Below are 19,380 nucleotides of genomic sequence, written 5' to 3' on the forward strand. Positions count from 1 at the left end.
TGCATAATAGTGTAAAATACCCACCCTATAACACCCACTACTTAAAAACTGCTCAGCGTGCAAGCTAGTCAGCCACAAGAGCAGCCAACCACAACCATGGCAAACTGTACAGTCATTTTAACAACATTAATTTTAGCTCCTCCCATCTGTAGTGAATTATTTTGACTTATAGAATGTTGTGATGTCATCTGAAATCCACCAACAGGACCCCATGACGTTTGGACCATGTCGTTCTGAGCGTGTGTGCGGGACATGGAGATGCGCCCCCTGCTGGTCCTGCCCCTGCCTCTGCTCGCCTCTGTGCTGTGTCTGGCCCGTCCAGCAGAGGGCGCAGGGTTCCGGGTGGGCGTGGTGGGACCGTGGAGCTGCGACCCGCTGTTCGCCAAAGCTCTGCCTCACGTGGCCGCCCAGCTCGCCATCAACCGCGTCAACAGAGACCCCGCCCTCTCCCACGCACACACCTTTGAGTTCACCGTACTGCAGGTGAACAAAGACCTGGTTTAGATCTGGTTTAGCTCTGGTTTAGTCCTGGCTTAGACTGGGTTTAGTTCTGATTTAGTCCTGGTTAGTCCTACTTTAGTCCTGGTTTAGATTTAGACAAACTTTGTTCCACAAGGGAAATTATTTGGGTCTGTTTAGGCTAGGGTTAGTCCGAGTTTAGTTCTGATTTACTTCTGGTTTAGACCTGGTTTAAACCTGGTTCAGTCCGGGTTTATTCTTGCTGTAGTCCTGGTTTAGTTGACCAGCTTTAGTCCTGGATCAGTCTTAGTTCAGCACTGGTTCAGCACAGGTTCAGTCCTGGTTCAGTCCTGGTTTAGTCCTGGTTTAGTCCTGGTTTAGTCCTGGTTTAGTCCTGGTTCAATCCTGGCTCAGTCCTGGTTTAGTCCTGGTTCAGTCCTGGTTTAGTCCTGGTCAGTCCTGGTTTTAGTCCTGGTTTAGTCCTGGTTCTAGTCCTGGTTTAGTCCTGGTTTAGTCCTGGTTTAGTCCTGGTTTAAGTCCTGAGTCCAGTCCTGGTTTAGTCCTGGTTCAGTTCAGTCCTGGTTTCCTAGTCCTGTAGTCCTGGTTTAGTCCTGGTTCAGTCCTGGTTCAGTCCTGGTTCAGTCCTGGCTCAGTCCTGGTTTAGTCCTGGTTTAGTCCTGGTTCAGTCCTGGTTCAGTCCTGGTTTAGTCCTGGTTTAGTCCTGGTTTAGTCAGTCCTGGTTCAGTCCTGGTTTAGTCCTGGTTTAGTCCTGGTTCAGTCCTGGTTCAGTCCTGGTTTAGTCCTGGTTCAGTCCTGGTTCAGTCCTTCAGTCCTGGCTCAGTCCTGGTTTAGTCCTGGTTTCCTGGCTCAGTCCTGGTTTAGTCCTGGTTTAGTCCTGGTTCAGTCCTGGCTCAGTCCTGGTTTAGTCCTGGTTTAGTCCTGGTTCAGTCCTGGTTTAGTCCTGGTTCAGTCCTGGTTCAGTCCTGGTTTAGTCCTGGTTTAGTCCTGGTTTAGTCCTGGTTTCAGTCCTGGTTCAGTCCTGGTTCAGTACTGGTTTAGTCCTGGTTTAGTCCTGGTTCAGTCCTGGTTCCTGGTTCAGTCCTGGTTCAGTCCTGGTTCAGTCCTGGTTTAGTCCTGGTTCAGTCCTTTCAGTCCTGGTTTAGTCCTGGTTTAGTCCTGGTTCAGTCCTGGTTCAGTCCTGACTCAGTCCTGGTTTAGTCCTGGTTTAGTCCTGGTTTCAGTCCTGGTTTAGTCCTGGTTCAGTCAGTCCTGGTTTAGTCCTGGTTTAGTCCTGGTTTAGTCCTGGTTCAGTCCTGGTTTAGCCCTGGTCTGTGGTCTTTTTCAGGAGCCGTGTGAGTCTTCTCGGGGTCTCGAGACGTTCCTGGGGTTCCACACTAAAGCTTCAGCGTTCACTGGACCAGCCAACCCCGGAGTCTGTGACAGCGCGTCCATGATCAGCAAAGGGTGGAACAAGGTCGGGACACGAAGAGCTTCACAATCAAATTTGCAGTGGCATCATGCTGGGGGTGCTCTGCTTGTATCTCTACAGTGTTGGTGGTTGTTCAGCAGTTACCATGGTGACACACATTAGCAACCACTGACCAAAAAGTCTGAAGTCTAAAAACTAGGGATACCGTGCCACAAAATCTCATGAGACAAATTTACCACAAGATCGTGCACACAAGAGAAAAATGATCCTGTGAGACTTTTTTTCCCCCAAGTGTTTATGTTTGGACTGGACAAAAAGAACTACGTACTGGTGAGTTACATCTCTTAAAGTTCCAAAAAGCAGGACTAGAATGGAAACAAAACTATGAAAACAAATAAATAAAAAAATTGTGAGGCCAAAATTGGAAACTGAACTGTGAAATCTATATATTAAGACTTATCAGATCTTTGGCATTTTTTCCCCAAAGAACATGAAACTTTGCAGAGGAGACACCTGTACCTTTAGGATGACACCCTCCAAATTTGAGATCAGTCGGACGAGTGGTTTGAGCGTTTATGCGTGTAGAACAGACAAACAAACTTATAAACAAACCAACAAACCAACAGGAGGAGACACAAACAGATGTTCCTTGCATTAATCTCATTCTCATGGACCCAATCTCGTATCTCTTCTTGTCTTGGGGAAATTCTATCCCACTCCATCCCTACTGAAAGCCCAAGTAAAGAATAGTAAATTGATTGAAACAACACATGCTACCTTATGAGCTTAATGTTATTTAAGAGGGACTTGACAGCAAAATAGCCCCCTCTGTCCTTTGTGTTAAACTGTGAGTTGACTCTAGCCCCCTCTGTATTTTGTCTTTTTTAGACTATACTAAAACATTTTTAACAGCCATGGTAACGGCTGAACATTCCCCCAATAGAGATACATGTGGAACATCCTGAGCGTGATGTCACTGTAAAGTATCAGTAGCGTTCCCCTCTGTCTTGTATTAAACTGTGAGGTTTCTCTCAGGCGCTGTTCCCATGGGGCTGTGTGGGAGATGATCTGGATGATCTCCGGAACCACCCCACCCTCGCCCGCTCCATGCCCCGCCCCACGTGGGTGCTTCTACGGGTGCTGTCCTACTTCAGATGGGCCCACGTCGCCGTACTGTCCTCCTCTGAAGACATCTGGATTGAGACTGCCACAAAGGTTCAACATTTTTACACTTTGTTATTTTATTTGTTTCTTTGGATACTTAATGTTACTTGAAGTACAGTCTCGCTTGAATATTGTCACAATATTCAGAAAAAAATATCTGTTGATACGACAGTGACATCGCACTGGGGGGGTTCTATGCATATCTCCATTGGCGGAATGATGCTTACCACGGTGTCACATTGGCAATCATAGATCAAAGTTTTTAAGATTGTCTGAAAATGCAAAATAGATTGTCTCAAAAATAGAACAAAATAAAATATAAAATACAAAAAAGTGTGTGTGAATAATAAAAAATGTTGGCTAATGCTCGTAACTGTAATTTTATGCATGAGGGACTTGTTTATCAGCACAAATCAGCTCTCCTGTTGTAGTTCGAGCTAAGTCAGCACTTTCTGGTCAGATTGTGTTAAAACAAATCTCAGATTAAAGTCTAATTTTAGTAACAGAGCTTCAGACAGAGCAGTGTCTACAGTTAGCATCACACCCTCAGGAAATGTTGTAAAACATCAGCTGTAAAGTATCAATAAGCCATTATTTGGACACAATAAGGTATACTTTATATTTAAAACCATGCACTTCTCTGATTGGTTAATAAGCCTGTCAATCATGCCCAAAAGTGGCGAGGTCTTTGTAAAGTTTTGTAAAGTTTGATACGAGCACTGCTGTACTGCTGCAGGTGGCGGACTCCCTGAGGGGCCATGGGCTGCCCGTCAGACTGGTCAGTTTTATGGAGGACACTCCTCACAGCATCAGGAGAACTCTGGGAAAAATCAGGAAGATGAAAGAGATCCGAGGTTAGTCCAAACATGTCAGGGTTGAATTATAGTTATATTACTTCAATAGTGTTATGCTACTGTAAACCTGTTGTGAGTTTGGACTCGTGGCTACTCCACAGTACTGCAGCAAAAATGCCTCTGCAGCTCAGAAAGCATTTTTCCCATAGAGTTAACACACTCTGCATAAACACAAACTGCTGATTTCAGTCCTGACAGAGAGGACTCTGAACTTTGTGATAGAACAGACTGAACTTTGTGTTTGTTTTTGTTTCATATGGATAGGCCAAGTATTTATATATGTCAAAATGACAGGTGAAAGGTTAGACTACTGATTTTATTTTATTTTAGAATATTTCTCCCTTTGTTTACTTATTTACTTACTATTTACTTACTTACTAATCAGAAATGTCCTCTATACTTAAAGGTGACGTAATTTTTCTGGTGGAGGTTCTGTCACCTGTTTGACATTCTGACTGTGAGGGGCGCCACTTCACTGATCTGACCTGTAACTTGGCCTGGTTTGGTCTCCTTGGAGATAGAAAGGTTTAATACCATACTGTGAAAGTTACACAATGCACCTTTAAATCCTTACAATGGATCGTAAGAAAAAGGATTGGTTGAAAATCGTGACATCACACTGGGAAATGCCATAACTGTTACCTAGCAACCATATATTACACTGGGTCAAAACTCTTCTGATGTGGACTGAAATTATTATCTGACAAATACAAGTATGAGAAAACACATTTGTTGAAATCATGTTTAAAGTGTCAGAAAAAATATCTTACATGTAAAATGTGCTATATGTGCTAAATATCAGTCATTTGGACACTGTGTGTAGTGATGTCATCAGTCTATCTGAGCTCTCAACTTCCTGTAATATTTAGTATATTTAAAAATGAGAGAATTAAAAAATTTGTCATAGGCACTTTAAGCTGACTTCTTCTTCTCCTTGGTAGTGGTGCTTCTGTGCATGCACTCAGCTCTGCTCGGCGGTGACCTACAGCGGCGTGTTCTGGAAGCAACCTATGACCTCCAGATGATTGACGGGTCCCTGGTCTTCATCCCCTATGACACTTTGCTGTACAGTCTGCCGTACCAGAACGTTACCTACCCAGCGCTGAAGAAAAACGCCAAACTGCTGAGAGCCTATGATGCCGTGCTCACCATCACAGTAGACTCGCCTCGTCAGTCCTTTTACCAAGCCTACAGCGCTGCCATGGAGACGGGCGAGGTGGCTAAGACGGTCGCTCCGCACCAGGTAAGAGAAGAGACCAACCATAGAGAAGAGGAGTGGTCTTAGGGCGCAGTCACACTGCTTTTGTACTGCACCTGCACAAGCACACCTGGTACTGCTGGGTCACATGGCCAGTGGTGGAATATATCGTAGTAAAGTGCTGTACTTAAAGTCACTGCGTAACTTTTCTGGTGGAGCAACCATCATGCTTCAAATAAATGATTATTAAAAAGTGCAATTAAACAATAGAACTGAAGACTTAGACAAACATTATTGATCCACAAGGGAAATTATTTGGACACAGTATCTCACACATCACAATATAATATATTAACATAGAGTAAAAAAATATATAAATGGTAATAATACATTCTAAATAAGTAGCAAGAGATGGATGTGAAATAAGACATAATTATATAAATGTATATGTACAAGTTAAAATAAAATTGAAAAATATGTAATAAAAAATCTCAGCTATATACAAGAGGTCATAAGGAAGACATGATATGATTGACAGGACATAGGGTTATCTGTTATAAGGGTGAGTTGTTGTACAGTTGTAGGGAGTATTATCTGTTACATAAGGGTGAGTTGTTGTACAGTTGTAGGGAGTATTATCTGTTACATAAGGGTGAGTTGTTGTACAGTTGTAGGGAGTATTATCTGTTACATAAGGGTGAGTTGTTGTACAGTTGTAGGGAGTATTATCTGTTACATAAGGGTGAGTTGTTGTACAGTTGTAGGGAGTATTATCTGTTACATAAGGGTGAGTTGTTGTACAGTTGTAGGGAGTATTATCTGTTACATAAGGGTGAGTTGTTGTACAGTTGTAGGGAGTATTATCTGTTACATAAGGGTGTTGTTGTACAGTTGTAGGGAGTATTATCTGTTACATAAGGGTGAGTGTTGTACAGTTGTAGGGAGTATTATCTGTTACATAAGGGTGAGTTGTTGTACAGTTGTAGGGAGTATTATCTGTTACATAAGGGTGAGTTGTTGTACAGTTGTAGGGAGTATTATCTGTTACATAAGGGTGAGTTGTTGTACAGTTGTAGGAGTATTATCTGTTACATAAGGGTGAGTTGTTGTACAGTTGTAGGGAGTATTATCTGTTACATAAGGGTGAGTTGTTGTACAGTTGTAGGGAGTATTATCTGTTACATAAGGGTGAGTTGTTGTACAGTTGTAGGGAGTATTATCTGTTACATAAGGGTGAGTTGTTGTACAGTTGTAGGGAGTATTATCTGTTACATAAGGGTGAGTTGTACAGTTGTAGGGAGTATTATCTGTTACATAAGGGTGAGTTGTTGTACAGTTGTAGGGAGTATTATCTGTTACATAAGGTGAGTTGTTGTACAGTTGTAGGGAGTATTATCTGTTACATAAGGGTGAGTTGTTGTACAGTTGTAGGGAGTATTATCTGTTACATAAGGGTGAGTTGTTGTACAGTTGTAGGGAGTATTATCTGTTACATAAGGTGAGTTGTTGTACAGTTGTAGGGAGTATTATCTGTTACATAAGGTGAGTTGTTGTACAGTTGTAGGGAGTATTATCTGTTACATAAGGGTGAGTTGTTGTACAGTTGTAGGGAGTATTATCTGTTACATAAGGGTGAGTTGTTGTACAGTTGTAGGGAGTATTATCTGTTACATAAGGGTGAGCTGTTGTACAGTTGTATGGCATGAAGAAATTGAACAAAACTGTTGCATGATCATTCAAGTTATTCTGTATTTACAAAAATGTAAAGGAGCTCACATCTGAACTTGTCCAAGTCCAGACTTCATCTGAACCTGTCTGAGTCCAGGTCCACTCAGGTTCTTTCTTGAACATCCTCTCTGGCCCTGACCTGAAACAAAAAGACACAGCACATCCACACGTGACAAAACAAGGACCACAGACTGAAGAAGTGGACTTGAGAGAGTGTGATGTCACTCATAGCTTTCACCTAAAGCCAAATGAAGCCAATCAAAGCTAGTGTCAATGGTGCTAATTTGGAGCAAAGCTCCATCAATGGAACTGTCCATCAAACCTGTTGCTAATGCTAGCAGGAGTGATGTCGGGGGAAACGGGGCACCTGATTTGTCTGTTATTAATATTAATATCTTGATTTAGGGACCAATAGCAGAATAACAACTTCTGGCTCATCCTGACAACAGCAGGAATAGAAAGCAGCAATAGAAAGTGATATGAAAATATACCTATTTGGAATGTGGGGGCTTGCGGGTAACAGATGTCCATCTGATACAGTCTATGGCCAGGACTGAACTGAGATTAAAGTCAGGTAGGGCTATACACAAAAACATACTGATACAGCAATATATGTCATGATGGCTATTGATGCATAATGGCAATGGATGATGGAGGCTGGGCTGAAAGGGTGATTATTACAGATTGATGGATTGATCAGCCTTTTCACTTCCGACTATAGTTTTAAGTATCCATCGATCCCCAATATGAAATTGATACCAGTGCAGAGCATATATTTTATTTAAACTAGATAAACATAAAACAAAACTAAATGTATTATGTAGCTGTCATTTATTCCACAAATAACTATTGAACTGCTTAGTGTAAATAAAATTCAAACATTATGAGACTTCCTGGGCCAACTAGTAAATATTATTATATTACATCAAATTATATGTCCAACCAGGATATCGACGGAATGGATATTTGGAGGCCAGTATCGGATCATTTTTGAGTATCGCCACTGATATCGATAACCAGTATCAGATTGGTGCATTCTTAATTCTGATTTTAATAGCACAAATTAGCTCATCAGTTGTTGTGTTAAGTCAGTTTTTATGGTCAGATTGTGTTCATACAAAACCCAGATTAAAGTCTAACTTGAGTTGGAGACAGAGCAGTGCATCCAGTTATCTTATCCCCCTGCAAATCATGCAAATCTTACCAAAGATTACAGAGGTATACTCAAGGATGTTTGAGACAAAACAAGAAAGTCGACTTTTCAGAGCTTTTAAACATGTTATAGTTGTTGTTATAGTCGTCATTTATTCACAGTTCATTCATGTTTGAGTCATCTTTAATTTTCATTTTTTTTTTAAACTTCTTCCACTCCTTTCCTCCCCCATCTTCTCCTCCTCTCATCCCCTGCTCCTCCTCCTCCTCTCTCTTCTCCTCTTCCTCTGCCTCCCCTGCTCCTCCTCTCCTCTTCCTTCTGCAGGTGTCTCCACTCTTCGGGACCATCTACACCTCCGTACTGTTGGTGGCCCAGGCTCTGCACAGGCTCAGGTCTAGAAAAGAGTGGCTCTCTGGGGGGAACCTGGCCCGGCACACGGCCAACCTGCAATTTCAGGTCAGCTCACTTCACTTTAGAGGAGGCAATTTGAAACATTATCTGTACTTTCTTTTCGCTTTCATGTACACAACCAGTTTTTAATTTCATTCCATCAAAAAAAGCAAACCACCTTTTGCTTTGAACTCTGGTTTGTACTTTTAGTGAGGCACAGCTGTGAAGTAAAAAACATTTCAGGAGACTTTATCAAGAAGCTCACATTTGAAATTACAATGTTCCATATGAATCTACAAATGCAAGTTGATAACACGCGATTTACAAAACCTCAATTGTAGTTCCTGAGTTTATGTGTGTGGGTGTGTGTGTGTGTGCGTGTGTGTGTGCGCGCATATGTGTACGCTGTAGTTTTAATAAATTGTCCATTCTTTCTGCAGGGCTTCAGTTTCCCTGTTAAAACTGACGCCTCTGGATCTGTTCTCACTGACTTCCTCATCTTGGACTCAGACGGAGAGACCTGGGAGCTAAAGCCCACTCACAGGTTCAGACCTGATTTAGATCTGGTTTAGATCTGGTTTAGATCTGGTTTAGATCTGGTTTAGACACTGTGATTCCCCAGCATGAGTCAGAGTGAAATTTGCTTTAATATTTGATAAGTACACGCCCAGATGCTTGTTATTTACAGCAGATTAGTGCAGACTGAATTTAGTGTTTGTGATTAGAGCAAAACAGTTTCTTAAAGATAAACATATTAAACTGTCTTTGCGAACTCTATTTAACTCAAATTAATGGAAATGTTTTATCCGTTTTTGGTGTGGAATAATAAAAGTCAAGCTAAAGATTAGCATGATTGACACACATTTGGTAAATAACCTTGACCCTGTCACAGAATCGACCTGGAGGCCGGTCTGGTGCGCTTCCTGGGGTCAGAGATCCACTTCCCTGGAGGCTGGGGACCACAGAAAGACGCCCCCTGCTGGTTCACCCCAGGAGTGCTGTGCTCTGGAGGTGAGGGTGGGAGGGCATCTGGCACACAAGGAGAGCATTTGTCACAGAAATGGCATCTGACTGTTTGTGTTCCTCAGGTGTGGATGTGTTTTCCACTCTGATCGTGTTCCTTTGGGCTGTGGCGTGTTTTGTCTCGATGGTCGCTCTGACATACGGCGTGCGGTGAGTGAAAAATCTTTAAAACCTTTTTTCTGAATGTGGTGTGTAATTATCCTCTTGTCCTGCAGGCGGCGCATTGTCCAGTTTCAAATGGTCCGAGGTCCAAACAAAATCCGCCTGACTCTGGATGACGTCACTTTTATTAACCCATCGCTTAGCAACAAGGTCAGCTCAAGCAAAAACCAGAAATTCAACTACTTTGTTTTGGACACACTAATCTCAGTTATATAAAAACAGGAATGTACATGAATTCATTTACTGGTCAAAGATGAGTTATATTAAAAACTTTGGAAAGACCAAAAGTACAGCTAAAGTAGTTTTTATGTTTCTATATACTGAAATAGTGATTATTGTGTGAGCCACAAGGATTAAACTGTTAAAGATTTGAATTGTTACCTACTGTGATGTATTAAGTGATAGCATGGAACAACAGGAAGTCACGGGCACTATTTGAAGCCTCCTTAGTGTTAGCAGCATGAGCCTGTACAAGGCTCTGCCAACAAGCCTAATTCACCAATTCTCCCACATGGCCATTTTTCATAAATGCATGATACAAAACAATTCTACAACATCACAAACCTGATGTGACGTGCAGTAGTTTAAAGGGAACAGGAACTCCGGTAACATGGTGATCTAAATATGTTATGTGTTAGCAGCTAATACTCCAAAGAAGTGTAATACTGCCTCTTTACAGTTTATTTTTGCCTGTTTGTGTGTGTCAGAAGTTGAGCCGTGACGACAGCAAAACCAGTGGTTTAAAGAGCGTCTCCACTGTGAGTCACGCCTCAGAGTCCGTCCAGTCTCCAGCCACCTACGAGAACTCCAACGTGGTCATCTTTGAGGTGAGTCCTCTAGACCCTCACAAGCCTCAAGCAGGTTTCTTCTGGACACTCCTCAAGCCAAACCTGCACAAAGGAAAACCCTCCAGCTAAGGAGATAGGTCCCACTGCTCCTGACAGGTTTACCCCAGAGACACTGAAGGATGGGTCAAATGCAGAGGATACAGCTCAGTATTCCTGACCAGGATTTGCTTTCAGATGTAAAGTCTCATGTGATGTTTTGTTATAATTCGATGAGGCCTCAGAGTGTCCTGTCTCTTGTTTCAGGGCGACTGGGCGTGGCTGAAGAGGCTTCCTGACGGCGCCTTCAATCGAATAAACCAGAAAACCAGTGAGGTGTTTGAACTGGTATGTCCACACTCTGTCCCTGTGGGTGCTGCCATATTCTAGAAGTGGACATAGCTAAACCTCTAGTCACCACATTCCAAATAGGAAGCAAGTTTGGGTGCCATTCGATGTGATTATTTTATTTTGATATGAACATCAATAACAGACAGATCAGGTGCTAGCAACAGGTTTGATTGACAGCGTTGCTAAGTGACCAACTCCTATCATCCAGTGGTGCAGGTAAGAAAGGGTGTGTACCTACCTCTCTCCTGATTGGCTTTTTGGTTGCGCCCCTGGATTTCCAAATATGAGCCCTGGTTTCAGAAGGTCTCGATGAGCTTTATTTGACTGGAGCAGAATGCTATGGGCGACGTTACATTCCCTTAGTTTACTTCTTTATATAGTGTATGGGTGCTCTGTGGATGCTATATGGGAGCTGCTGTGGGTGCTCTGTAGGTGCTCATGTGGGTGCTGTGTAGGTGCTCTGTAGGTGCTCTGTAGATGCTGTGTGGGTGCTCTGTGGGTGCTGTAGATGCTCTGTAGGTGCTTTGTGGATGCTTGTGTATAGGTGCTCTGTGGGTGCTTGTGTAGGTGCTCCGTTGGTGCTATAGATGCTCTGTAGGTGCTCTGTGGGTGCTTGTGTAAGTGCTCTGTAGGTGCTGTGTGGGTGCTTCAGTAGGTGCTCTGTAGCTGCTGATCTCATGTCCTTTCCATGTTTTTCTTTCAGATGAAGGACATGCGTCATGAGAACGTGAACCTCTTCCTCGGGTTCTTTCACGACTGTGGCGTCTTCGCCATCGTCACAGAGTTCTGCTCCAGAGGAAGTCTGGAGGATCTGCTGCTCAACCACAACGTCAAACTGGACTGGATGTTCAAGTCCTCGCTGCTCCTGGACCTCATCAAGGTGCACCCTGTCAGCACCCTGTCAGCACCCTGTCACCCCACCAGCACCTGTCGGCCCTGACACAGGCTCACCCTGTCACTTAAAGGCCTTATATACATACTTGTATACTTTTTTTAAATACTGGAGTCAAATACAGTATATTATAAAAGCAGATCAGACCTGTGTGGACTGTCTGCATCTAAATCTTTATTTTTGTGATGAGGCTGTGGAGGTGGAGCAGATGGGGGTGTAACAGTCTGGTTTTACTGTTAGGAAACAGTCTTAGAATTAACACAAAGAATCAGGATCTTATGAATAAGTTTGGAAAGTTAGAAATCATTCAAAAGGCTAGAAGTTTAAAACAAGAGACATCAGGTTTATGACCTGTGAAGGAGCAATGTTCTGTAAACTTTTTAAATGTCAGTAAAATTTGCAATCTCCATGGAAACATAGTGATGAACCCTCTCCCAGTAAAGTTTCACTGTGCAGCTTTAATATAGTTGTGTGTTCAGGGCATGAAGTACCTGCACCACAGGGGAGTGGTCCACACACGGCTCAAGTCCAGGAACTGTGTAGTGGATGGGCGCTTTGTTCTGAAGGTCACAGACTTTGGATTCAATGAGGTCCTGGAGGCTCAGAGGTTCCCCTACAGCCAGCAGCATGCAGAAGGTGATCCTCTGCTACATCTTGTTCATCTGACCCTCCTCTTCATTCTACTCTGTGCTATCTGCTCCACCACTGACTTCTGACCCCTTCTCTGGTCCTCAGACCCTCCTCTCACCCTCCTCTACACCATCTGAGCTTCTACTCTGCTCCTCTCCTCTGCTCCTCTGACCTTCTTCTCCTCTGTCCCTCTGCTCCTCTGATAATCTTCTCTGCTCCTCTGACCCTCTTCTGTTGTTGCAGACTTGTTGTGGACAGCTCCTGAGATCCTACGCTCTGGTCAGCCTGGTCTTTACGGGACACAGCCTGGAGATGTGTTCAGTTTCGCGATCATCATGCAGGAGGTGGTGATACGAGGAGCTCCGTACTGTATGTTAGACCTGTCCCCCACAGGTGAGAACAATAGAATTAGCTTGACCTTATATATATATATATATATATATATATATATATATATATATATATATGAGTATTTATTATGTTTTGTGATTCATAATGTTACAAGGAGAAACACTTGCCGTGTCTACATGTCTACTGTATCACCAGCCTCATAGTACAACTGCCCAAAGACATGTGAAGCTAACTGTAGGCTCTGCTCTTTCTGAAGCCATGTTCATGATCACAGGCTCCTGAAAATTAGTTTGTTGTCAAAAAATGTTTTTATGAACATTCCATCATATGCATACATGTTGAACACCCCTAACGTGATGGCACTGCTGGCCACCAATGGTTATCATGATTCAAATATTCTTGTAAAATTCATGTTGCAGAGATCCTGGAGAAACTGCGGCGGCCCCCTCCTCTTTGCCGCCCCCTGGTGAGTCCAGACTATGCACCCCTGGAGTGTATCCAACTCATGAAGCAGTGCTGGACGGAGCAGCCGGACAAGAGGCCCGACTTTGAGAACATCTTCGACCAGGTTCATAAACACATTATACATCTGTGGAACAAGACATCCAAAAACAGCAATACTTTTGTTAAACTCTGAGACCCTGAAGATTTCAATCATCAGTAATAATAGACATAATAACATAAAGCATGATTTTACATTTTGTCTATTGTAAAATACAATTCAGAGCATTTCCAACTAAGATTAGATTTAAGATGTTAATATTTATCTCACCTGTGTTTGGTCCCAGTTTAAAAACATAAACAAAGGGAAGAAGACAAACATCATTGACTCCATGCTGCGGATGCTGGAGCAGTATTCATCCAACCTGGAGGAGCTGATCCGAGAGCGCACAGAGGAGCTGGAGATCGAGAAGCAGAAAACCGAGAAGCTCCTGACACAGATGCTGCCTCCGTGAGTCCAGCTGAACCTGTGCTCTGTGCTACAGACACCAGACCTCAGATTGTACAGACACCAGACCTCAGACTGTCTGTAATGTGCATTTTTCATTGGACAACATGTAGTGTGGGCCCACCAGGCTGATTTGTACTCAGCCTGATTGAGAATTTGGTGCGCGTTGAGTGCCTTGAAGCACTATATAGAAATGGGGCCATTACCATTACACCACATTAAACGTCATGCAGTTAGGCTCCTCCTGTGGATAGCTGCACATCACACCAGCCAGTAGTGCATTAAAACAAATAAAAAATGTGCCAAACTCGCAGCGCAACACTCAAACATGTACAAATAACTTGGAAAGGGTCAATGAGAAGGTAAATACCTGTAACATGGTTAAAAGCTCTGAAAAGTTGATTTTGCAGTATATGATTCCTTTAATTTGAATTAGATTTGCTTTTTACTTGTTATTCATCCCTGTCTTGTCCCTGTGCTCAGATCTGTGGCGGAGGCACTGAAGGTTGGAGGTACTGTGGTCCCAGAGTACTTTGATCATGTGTCTCTGTACTTCAGTGACATTGTGGGCTTTACCACCATCTCCGCCAACAGCGAGCCCATCGAGGTAGTCGACTTGCTCAATGACCTCTACACACTCTTCGATGCCATCATCGGCAACCACGACGTCTACAAGGTCAGAGGTCAAAGGAAGTGATTAACTAGTTTGAGTGATTTTGAGTCAGTCACTTTATTTTCATTATTTTACTCCAGAAAAGTCCAATGAGTGAAAAAGTAGTTTCCCAAAAATGTACCACAATGCACTTTTAAAAATATTGTCCAGCGAAGATCATTAGAGCGGTCATTACAGACCACAATGCACTGGGAGAGTTGAGGAAAAAAAACAACAGCTAGTGACAGGTCTTTAACTGTCTCATCTCTCTTTCCCTTTCTCCCTCTTTCTCTCTCCCCCCTTCTTCCTCAGGTGGAGACAATTGGAGATGCATACATGGTGGCGTCTGGAGTGCCCGTCCCAAATGAGAATCGTCACGCGGCAGAGATCGCCAACATGGCTCTGGACATCTTGAGTGCCGTCGGCTCCTTTAAAATGAGGCACATGCCTGACGTGCCTGTGCGCATCCGCATCGGACTGCACACGGGTACCAGCACAAACACAGGGACATATGAACATGATAAAACATAAAATATGATTATCAAGTTAGTGTTAGGACACAGTAAACATTAAGTAGTCACTAGATCTGAACTGTGTCCTATATTACTCAAAATGGAGTTGTGAGCTTTAAGCCATGTTAGAATCTTGTTACCTCACCAGAAATATACCTGGAGTTGTGTTTTCATTCAAACTTTTGCATAATCCTTCATTATTAGCATATCTACATCTCCAAAGCTCAATATGCTCTGTTCCACCTTGTGATGTCATGAAGCGGTAGTTTTCAAGTTAACACCTCCTTTTACCTTTCCATAGCGATTGAGAATTCCAGGGTTAAAAGGACCCAAATTATTCTAGTGAAGGTGTATGGAGTTGGTGGGGCACTTCCTCTATTACCACGTGACAGGTGTGTTTGAGAAAAGTACACTGTCTGCAGTGTACGTATGGTGTATGAATAAAACAACATAACTCCAAGTATGTTTGTGATGAGAAAACAACATTATAACTCTGAAAATCATGTAATATGGGCTCTTTAACAGTAGTCCTCTGCTGTCCCCTGCAGGCCCGTGTGTGGCGGGGGTGGTGGGGCTGACGATGCCGCGGTACTGTCTTTTCGGAGACACAGTGACCACAGCTTCTCGGATGGAGTCTACAGGGATGCGTACGTCTCTCCTCTGATTCAGTAGATTTAAACGAGTCCAGGAGCATTCACATCTGAGAGAGAAATCTGAACTTTAAACCCATCCAAAAATCCATGTTTGTAGAGGTCTAAACTACAGGGTTAGCAGCTTTTACACAGCATAAGACTCCATGGAGACACAGGGAGGGCACCTGACATACAACGAGAGAATATGACAAACTTAGAACTACAGTATTTAGTTCTTTCCAGAGAAACAGTCAGTATTACAAGTGTATCAGTGTTGCAGTACAGACTAATCTCTATTTCATGAATGATTCAGATCACCATGGAGACCTGCGTGCTTGCTCAATGTGTAATAAACCATGTATGAGTGGACAGTCTTGCTCTTCTCTCCCAGAGCACGTTAATAGCTATAGCTACCCCATTTTTCACAGATTTCTGACTTGTTTTTGTTCTTTCTTTCAGCGTACAGGATCCACGTTCACCAGAGCACCGTGAGGGTTCTGCAGGAACTCAGCCTCGGATACAAATTGGTGCTGAGGGGACGTACGGAAGTGAGGGTGAGATATTCAGTGAGAAACCACAAACTCCACTGTCCTAGTTAGAGCGGCTGCTTCACTGAATCTTTATATGGTTTTAAATATATTTTCTCAAGATACAATAACCATTTGATAAATTGTGTTTAAATAAAGCTCAGATTAAAGTTTAACAAAGTCTCAGACACAGCATGCCTACAGTTAGCATCACACCCCCAGGTAATGTTGATGACAACAGCTGCAGAGTGTCAATAGGACAGTCTAGGGGACAGTTTAGCTTCACTTTTTAATCTATAAAGCACATGTATTTTTGTCTGATTGTTTGTGCTCAGGGCAAAGGCATCGAGGAGACGTACTGGCTCACCGGGAGAACCGACTTCACCAAACCTCTGCCTGTCCCCCCAGAGGTCAAGACGGGGTAAGGCGCTCCCTACCGGCTGCTCTTGCTCTGTTACATGCATGTTCAAAATCTCATTATTATAGATTTTTGGAGTTATAAGATTACTTCAATCAAATGTAAAAAGGTAAATCTTCCAAAAAAAAAAAAATTCTGATCACTCATATCAGATTTTGCAGTTTACCTGTTATTAGAGAAATCTGAAAGGTCCAGAAATCAGATGATAATCAGATTTTGGTGCATGTGAACAGGGCCACTGTCTCACCCTCCTCTCTCACCCCTCCCCTCTGCCCGTCCCACTGAGCTGGTAGGTTTACAGTGGTAGGCCTTAACCTCCCACCTCCGTTTCCTCTCTCCTGCTGTAGGCTTCACTAATCTGTCCTGATTGGTTCCCACACAGATACTGATGTGTTCTGATTGGTCCACAGGCAGATACTGATGTGTTCTGATTGGTCCACAGGCAGATGGCCCACGGGCTGCAGATGGCTGAGATAGCGCAGTACAAGAAACGGAAGGAACAGGAACGACTTTTAAAGAAGAAAAACTGAGGTAGTGTTATGCATTTATACAAATGTATAACATTACTACAACTGTACTACACAGTACTACAACTGTATTACACAGTACTGCAGTAGTCCCACTCCGCAACGTGACTCTTTGACAGACACAGAAATGCAATTTAAAAACATGTTGATTTGACTCTCTATGAAACCTTTTACTCACAAATCTCAGTTCTTCTACTTTACAAGTTTTAAATGACTTTACGTTTGCAAAGCTGCTCCTTCATGAAAACCTCTGAAAAACTGAAACAACACGGAGGTGTTTATGAAAAAGTAAATGTGTGTGCTGATGTATGTTCTGATGAAGAGACTCAAACTCCTCAGAGCAAACCACAATCCCTGAGGTGATGAGAGATTTTAAAGCAAAACAGAGGTTTCCACGTGAACGCAGCCACAAGTCCAAGTGTCATGGTGCTACTGTGTCTATGGAGTACTTGTATGCAGTACTAGTACGCAGTACTTGTATGCAGCACTGGTGCTCCTGTGTTCTGTCCCATGTAAGTACATGCTCTCTCTCTCTCTCTCTCTGCAGACGGACGTGCAGCATGGCCAGCTCTCAGAGGAACATGAAGCACGTCCTTCACAAAGCCGTGAAGATGATCTCACATGTGCGAGTGGTGACGCAGCTGTACGGCCACGAGGAGGAAGCCCAACTTCATGATGACACACCACTGAACATGACCATACAAAATTAGTGTTAATAATATATTTAATTATTATTCATACTGTCCCAACAGTGGTCTTTATTCATGGGTTATATAATAAGTCTTCCACAGCAATGATTTAAAGATCCTATATTACATAAAGTTGACTTGTGAGCATTAAGCCATGTTAGAACATTGTTGCCTCCTCAAAAACATACCTGGAGTTGTGTTTTGTTTCATTCACACATTTTTGTTTGAGTAACCCTTTATTATTAGTCTTGTCTGCATCTCCAAAGCTCAAAATGCTCTGTTCCACCTTGTGGTGTCACAAAATTGTAGTTTTCTAGTTGACAGCTCCTTTTGCCTTTAGTTCAGTAGAGACTGGCAATTCTAGTGAAGGTGTATGGAGTTTAGAAACACAGTGGAGCACTTCCTGTCTTACCACATGCCGTCACAAGGTGGAACAGGGTTGCAGGGTTTGAAATCATGATGTAAAGGAGTAACAGAAATACTGCCCTCTAGTGGTCTTATTGTGTGACTCAATGGTCCTGGCATATTTCAGTGTTTCAGTGTTTCAGATGAAGTCGTCAGCATTCCCTGGGGGTATGAAGCACTGCCCTGTCTGAAGTTCTGTTAGACTTTAATATGAGTTTTATTTTAACTCTGGCTAGGAGCTGGTTTAGTTGGAACTACAACAAGTGAGTTGCTTTGTGCTGTTAAACAAGTCTCTTACTCATAAAATTACAATTTGAAGAATAAATTGTAATGATCACAAGCTTCTGAAAATTTGTTGTTTCAATTTTTTTTTTTTTTTTCAGGCAATCTTAAAACTGTTGACATGTTTACTATTTTGTGTGCATTTGGTTAACAAGGTAACTGCTGAACATTCCACCATAGAGATACAGTACATGTAGAAGTGTCAATAGTGTGTCCAATCATATTTAATACAGATGGGGGGAAACTAAAATAAATAATGTTAAAATGCAGTTGTATGTTGCAGTACAGTGAGTTCTTAGGTCTATTGATTCACTGATTGAAATGATCAGGTTCAACATTTGTCACTTTTTGTCTTTTGAATAGATCTTAAAAATAAAAATTCTGTTACCAATAGGGAAATTTGGTCCCCTTCTGGGTCTGTGACATTATAATCTGAAAAGCACCAACTCCTCCTATGTCAAAATGTTCATCTCAGATCTATATTCCATAATTAAAGATTTAGCTCAACCACAAATATCAGACTCTTATTAATATTTAAAAGTGAGTGTGTTTCTTCTACATCTCCCTTGTACATTATAAACAGGCCTCGGTCATATCAATAATATGTATGCTTGAACAATAGGATTAGTCTCAATTTAAAGAGGCATTTTTTTCTGTAGATTATTTCTGTAGATTATAAACACAAGGATTATGAGACACATCTATGGATCCACACAGATTACTGAAATGTGTCTGATGCAGATTAAAGGGCCCATATTACACTATTCTCTGTTCTTTGTTACAGACCTGGAGTTGTTTAACACACAAACCCTGCATATTTAGACTGAGCTCTTCTCAGAACAGAACAGAAAACACTTTATTCCACCTTGTGATGTCATATGGTAATACAGGAAGTGCTCCATTGAGTTTTTAAACTCCATACACCTTCACTAGAATCATTTGGATAATTTCAGCCCTGGAATTGCCCATATCTACTGAACTATTACCTTGAAAACTACTGCTTCATAACATCACAAGGTGGAACAGAGCATTTTGAGCTTTGGAAATGTAGACAAACTAATAATGCGGGGTTACTCAAACATGTGTGAATGTAACAAAACACAACTCCAGGTGTGTTTTTGAGGAGGGAACAACATTATAACATGGCTAAAAACTCACAAGAGTCCATTTTCTGTAATA

The 19,380-nt window shown here is 42.3% G+C and overlaps 1 protein-coding gene across 1 annotated transcript; it reads left to right on the plus strand.

The window, feature by feature from the left end:
• Positions 1–252: 252 nt before the first annotated feature.
• gc2 (guanylyl cyclase 2) lies at positions 253–17,476 on the plus strand. Its single transcript, XM_055156201.1, has 24 exons — positions 253–483; positions 1,805–1,933; positions 2,924–3,103; positions 3,789–3,906; positions 4,848–5,149; positions 8,310–8,441; positions 8,816–8,919; positions 9,268–9,386; positions 9,464–9,548; positions 9,614–9,710; positions 10,271–10,387; positions 10,652–10,732; positions 11,439–11,615; positions 12,107–12,263; positions 12,501–12,650; positions 13,028–13,176; positions 13,397–13,560; positions 14,041–14,233; positions 14,522–14,696; positions 15,270–15,368; positions 15,813–15,907; positions 16,216–16,301; positions 16,741–16,829; positions 17,373–17,476. Exons 1-23 carry the CDS (start codon positions 253–255, stop codon positions 16,826–16,828), a joined length of 3,228 nt encoding a protein of 1,075 aa, XP_055012176.1. The 3' UTR covers position 16,829; positions 17,373–17,476.
• The last annotated feature ends 1,904 nt before the right edge of the window (positions 17,477–19,380 follow it).

This window comes from Boleophthalmus pectinirostris, unplaced genomic scaffold (assembly GCF_026225935.1).
Source record: "Boleophthalmus pectinirostris isolate CB_2022bp ecotype Guang Dong unplaced genomic scaffold, ASM2622593v1 HiC_scaffold_20, whole genome shotgun sequence".
In the NCBI taxonomy this organism is placed as follows: Eukaryota; Metazoa; Chordata; class Actinopteri; order Gobiiformes; family Gobiidae; genus Boleophthalmus; species Boleophthalmus pectinirostris.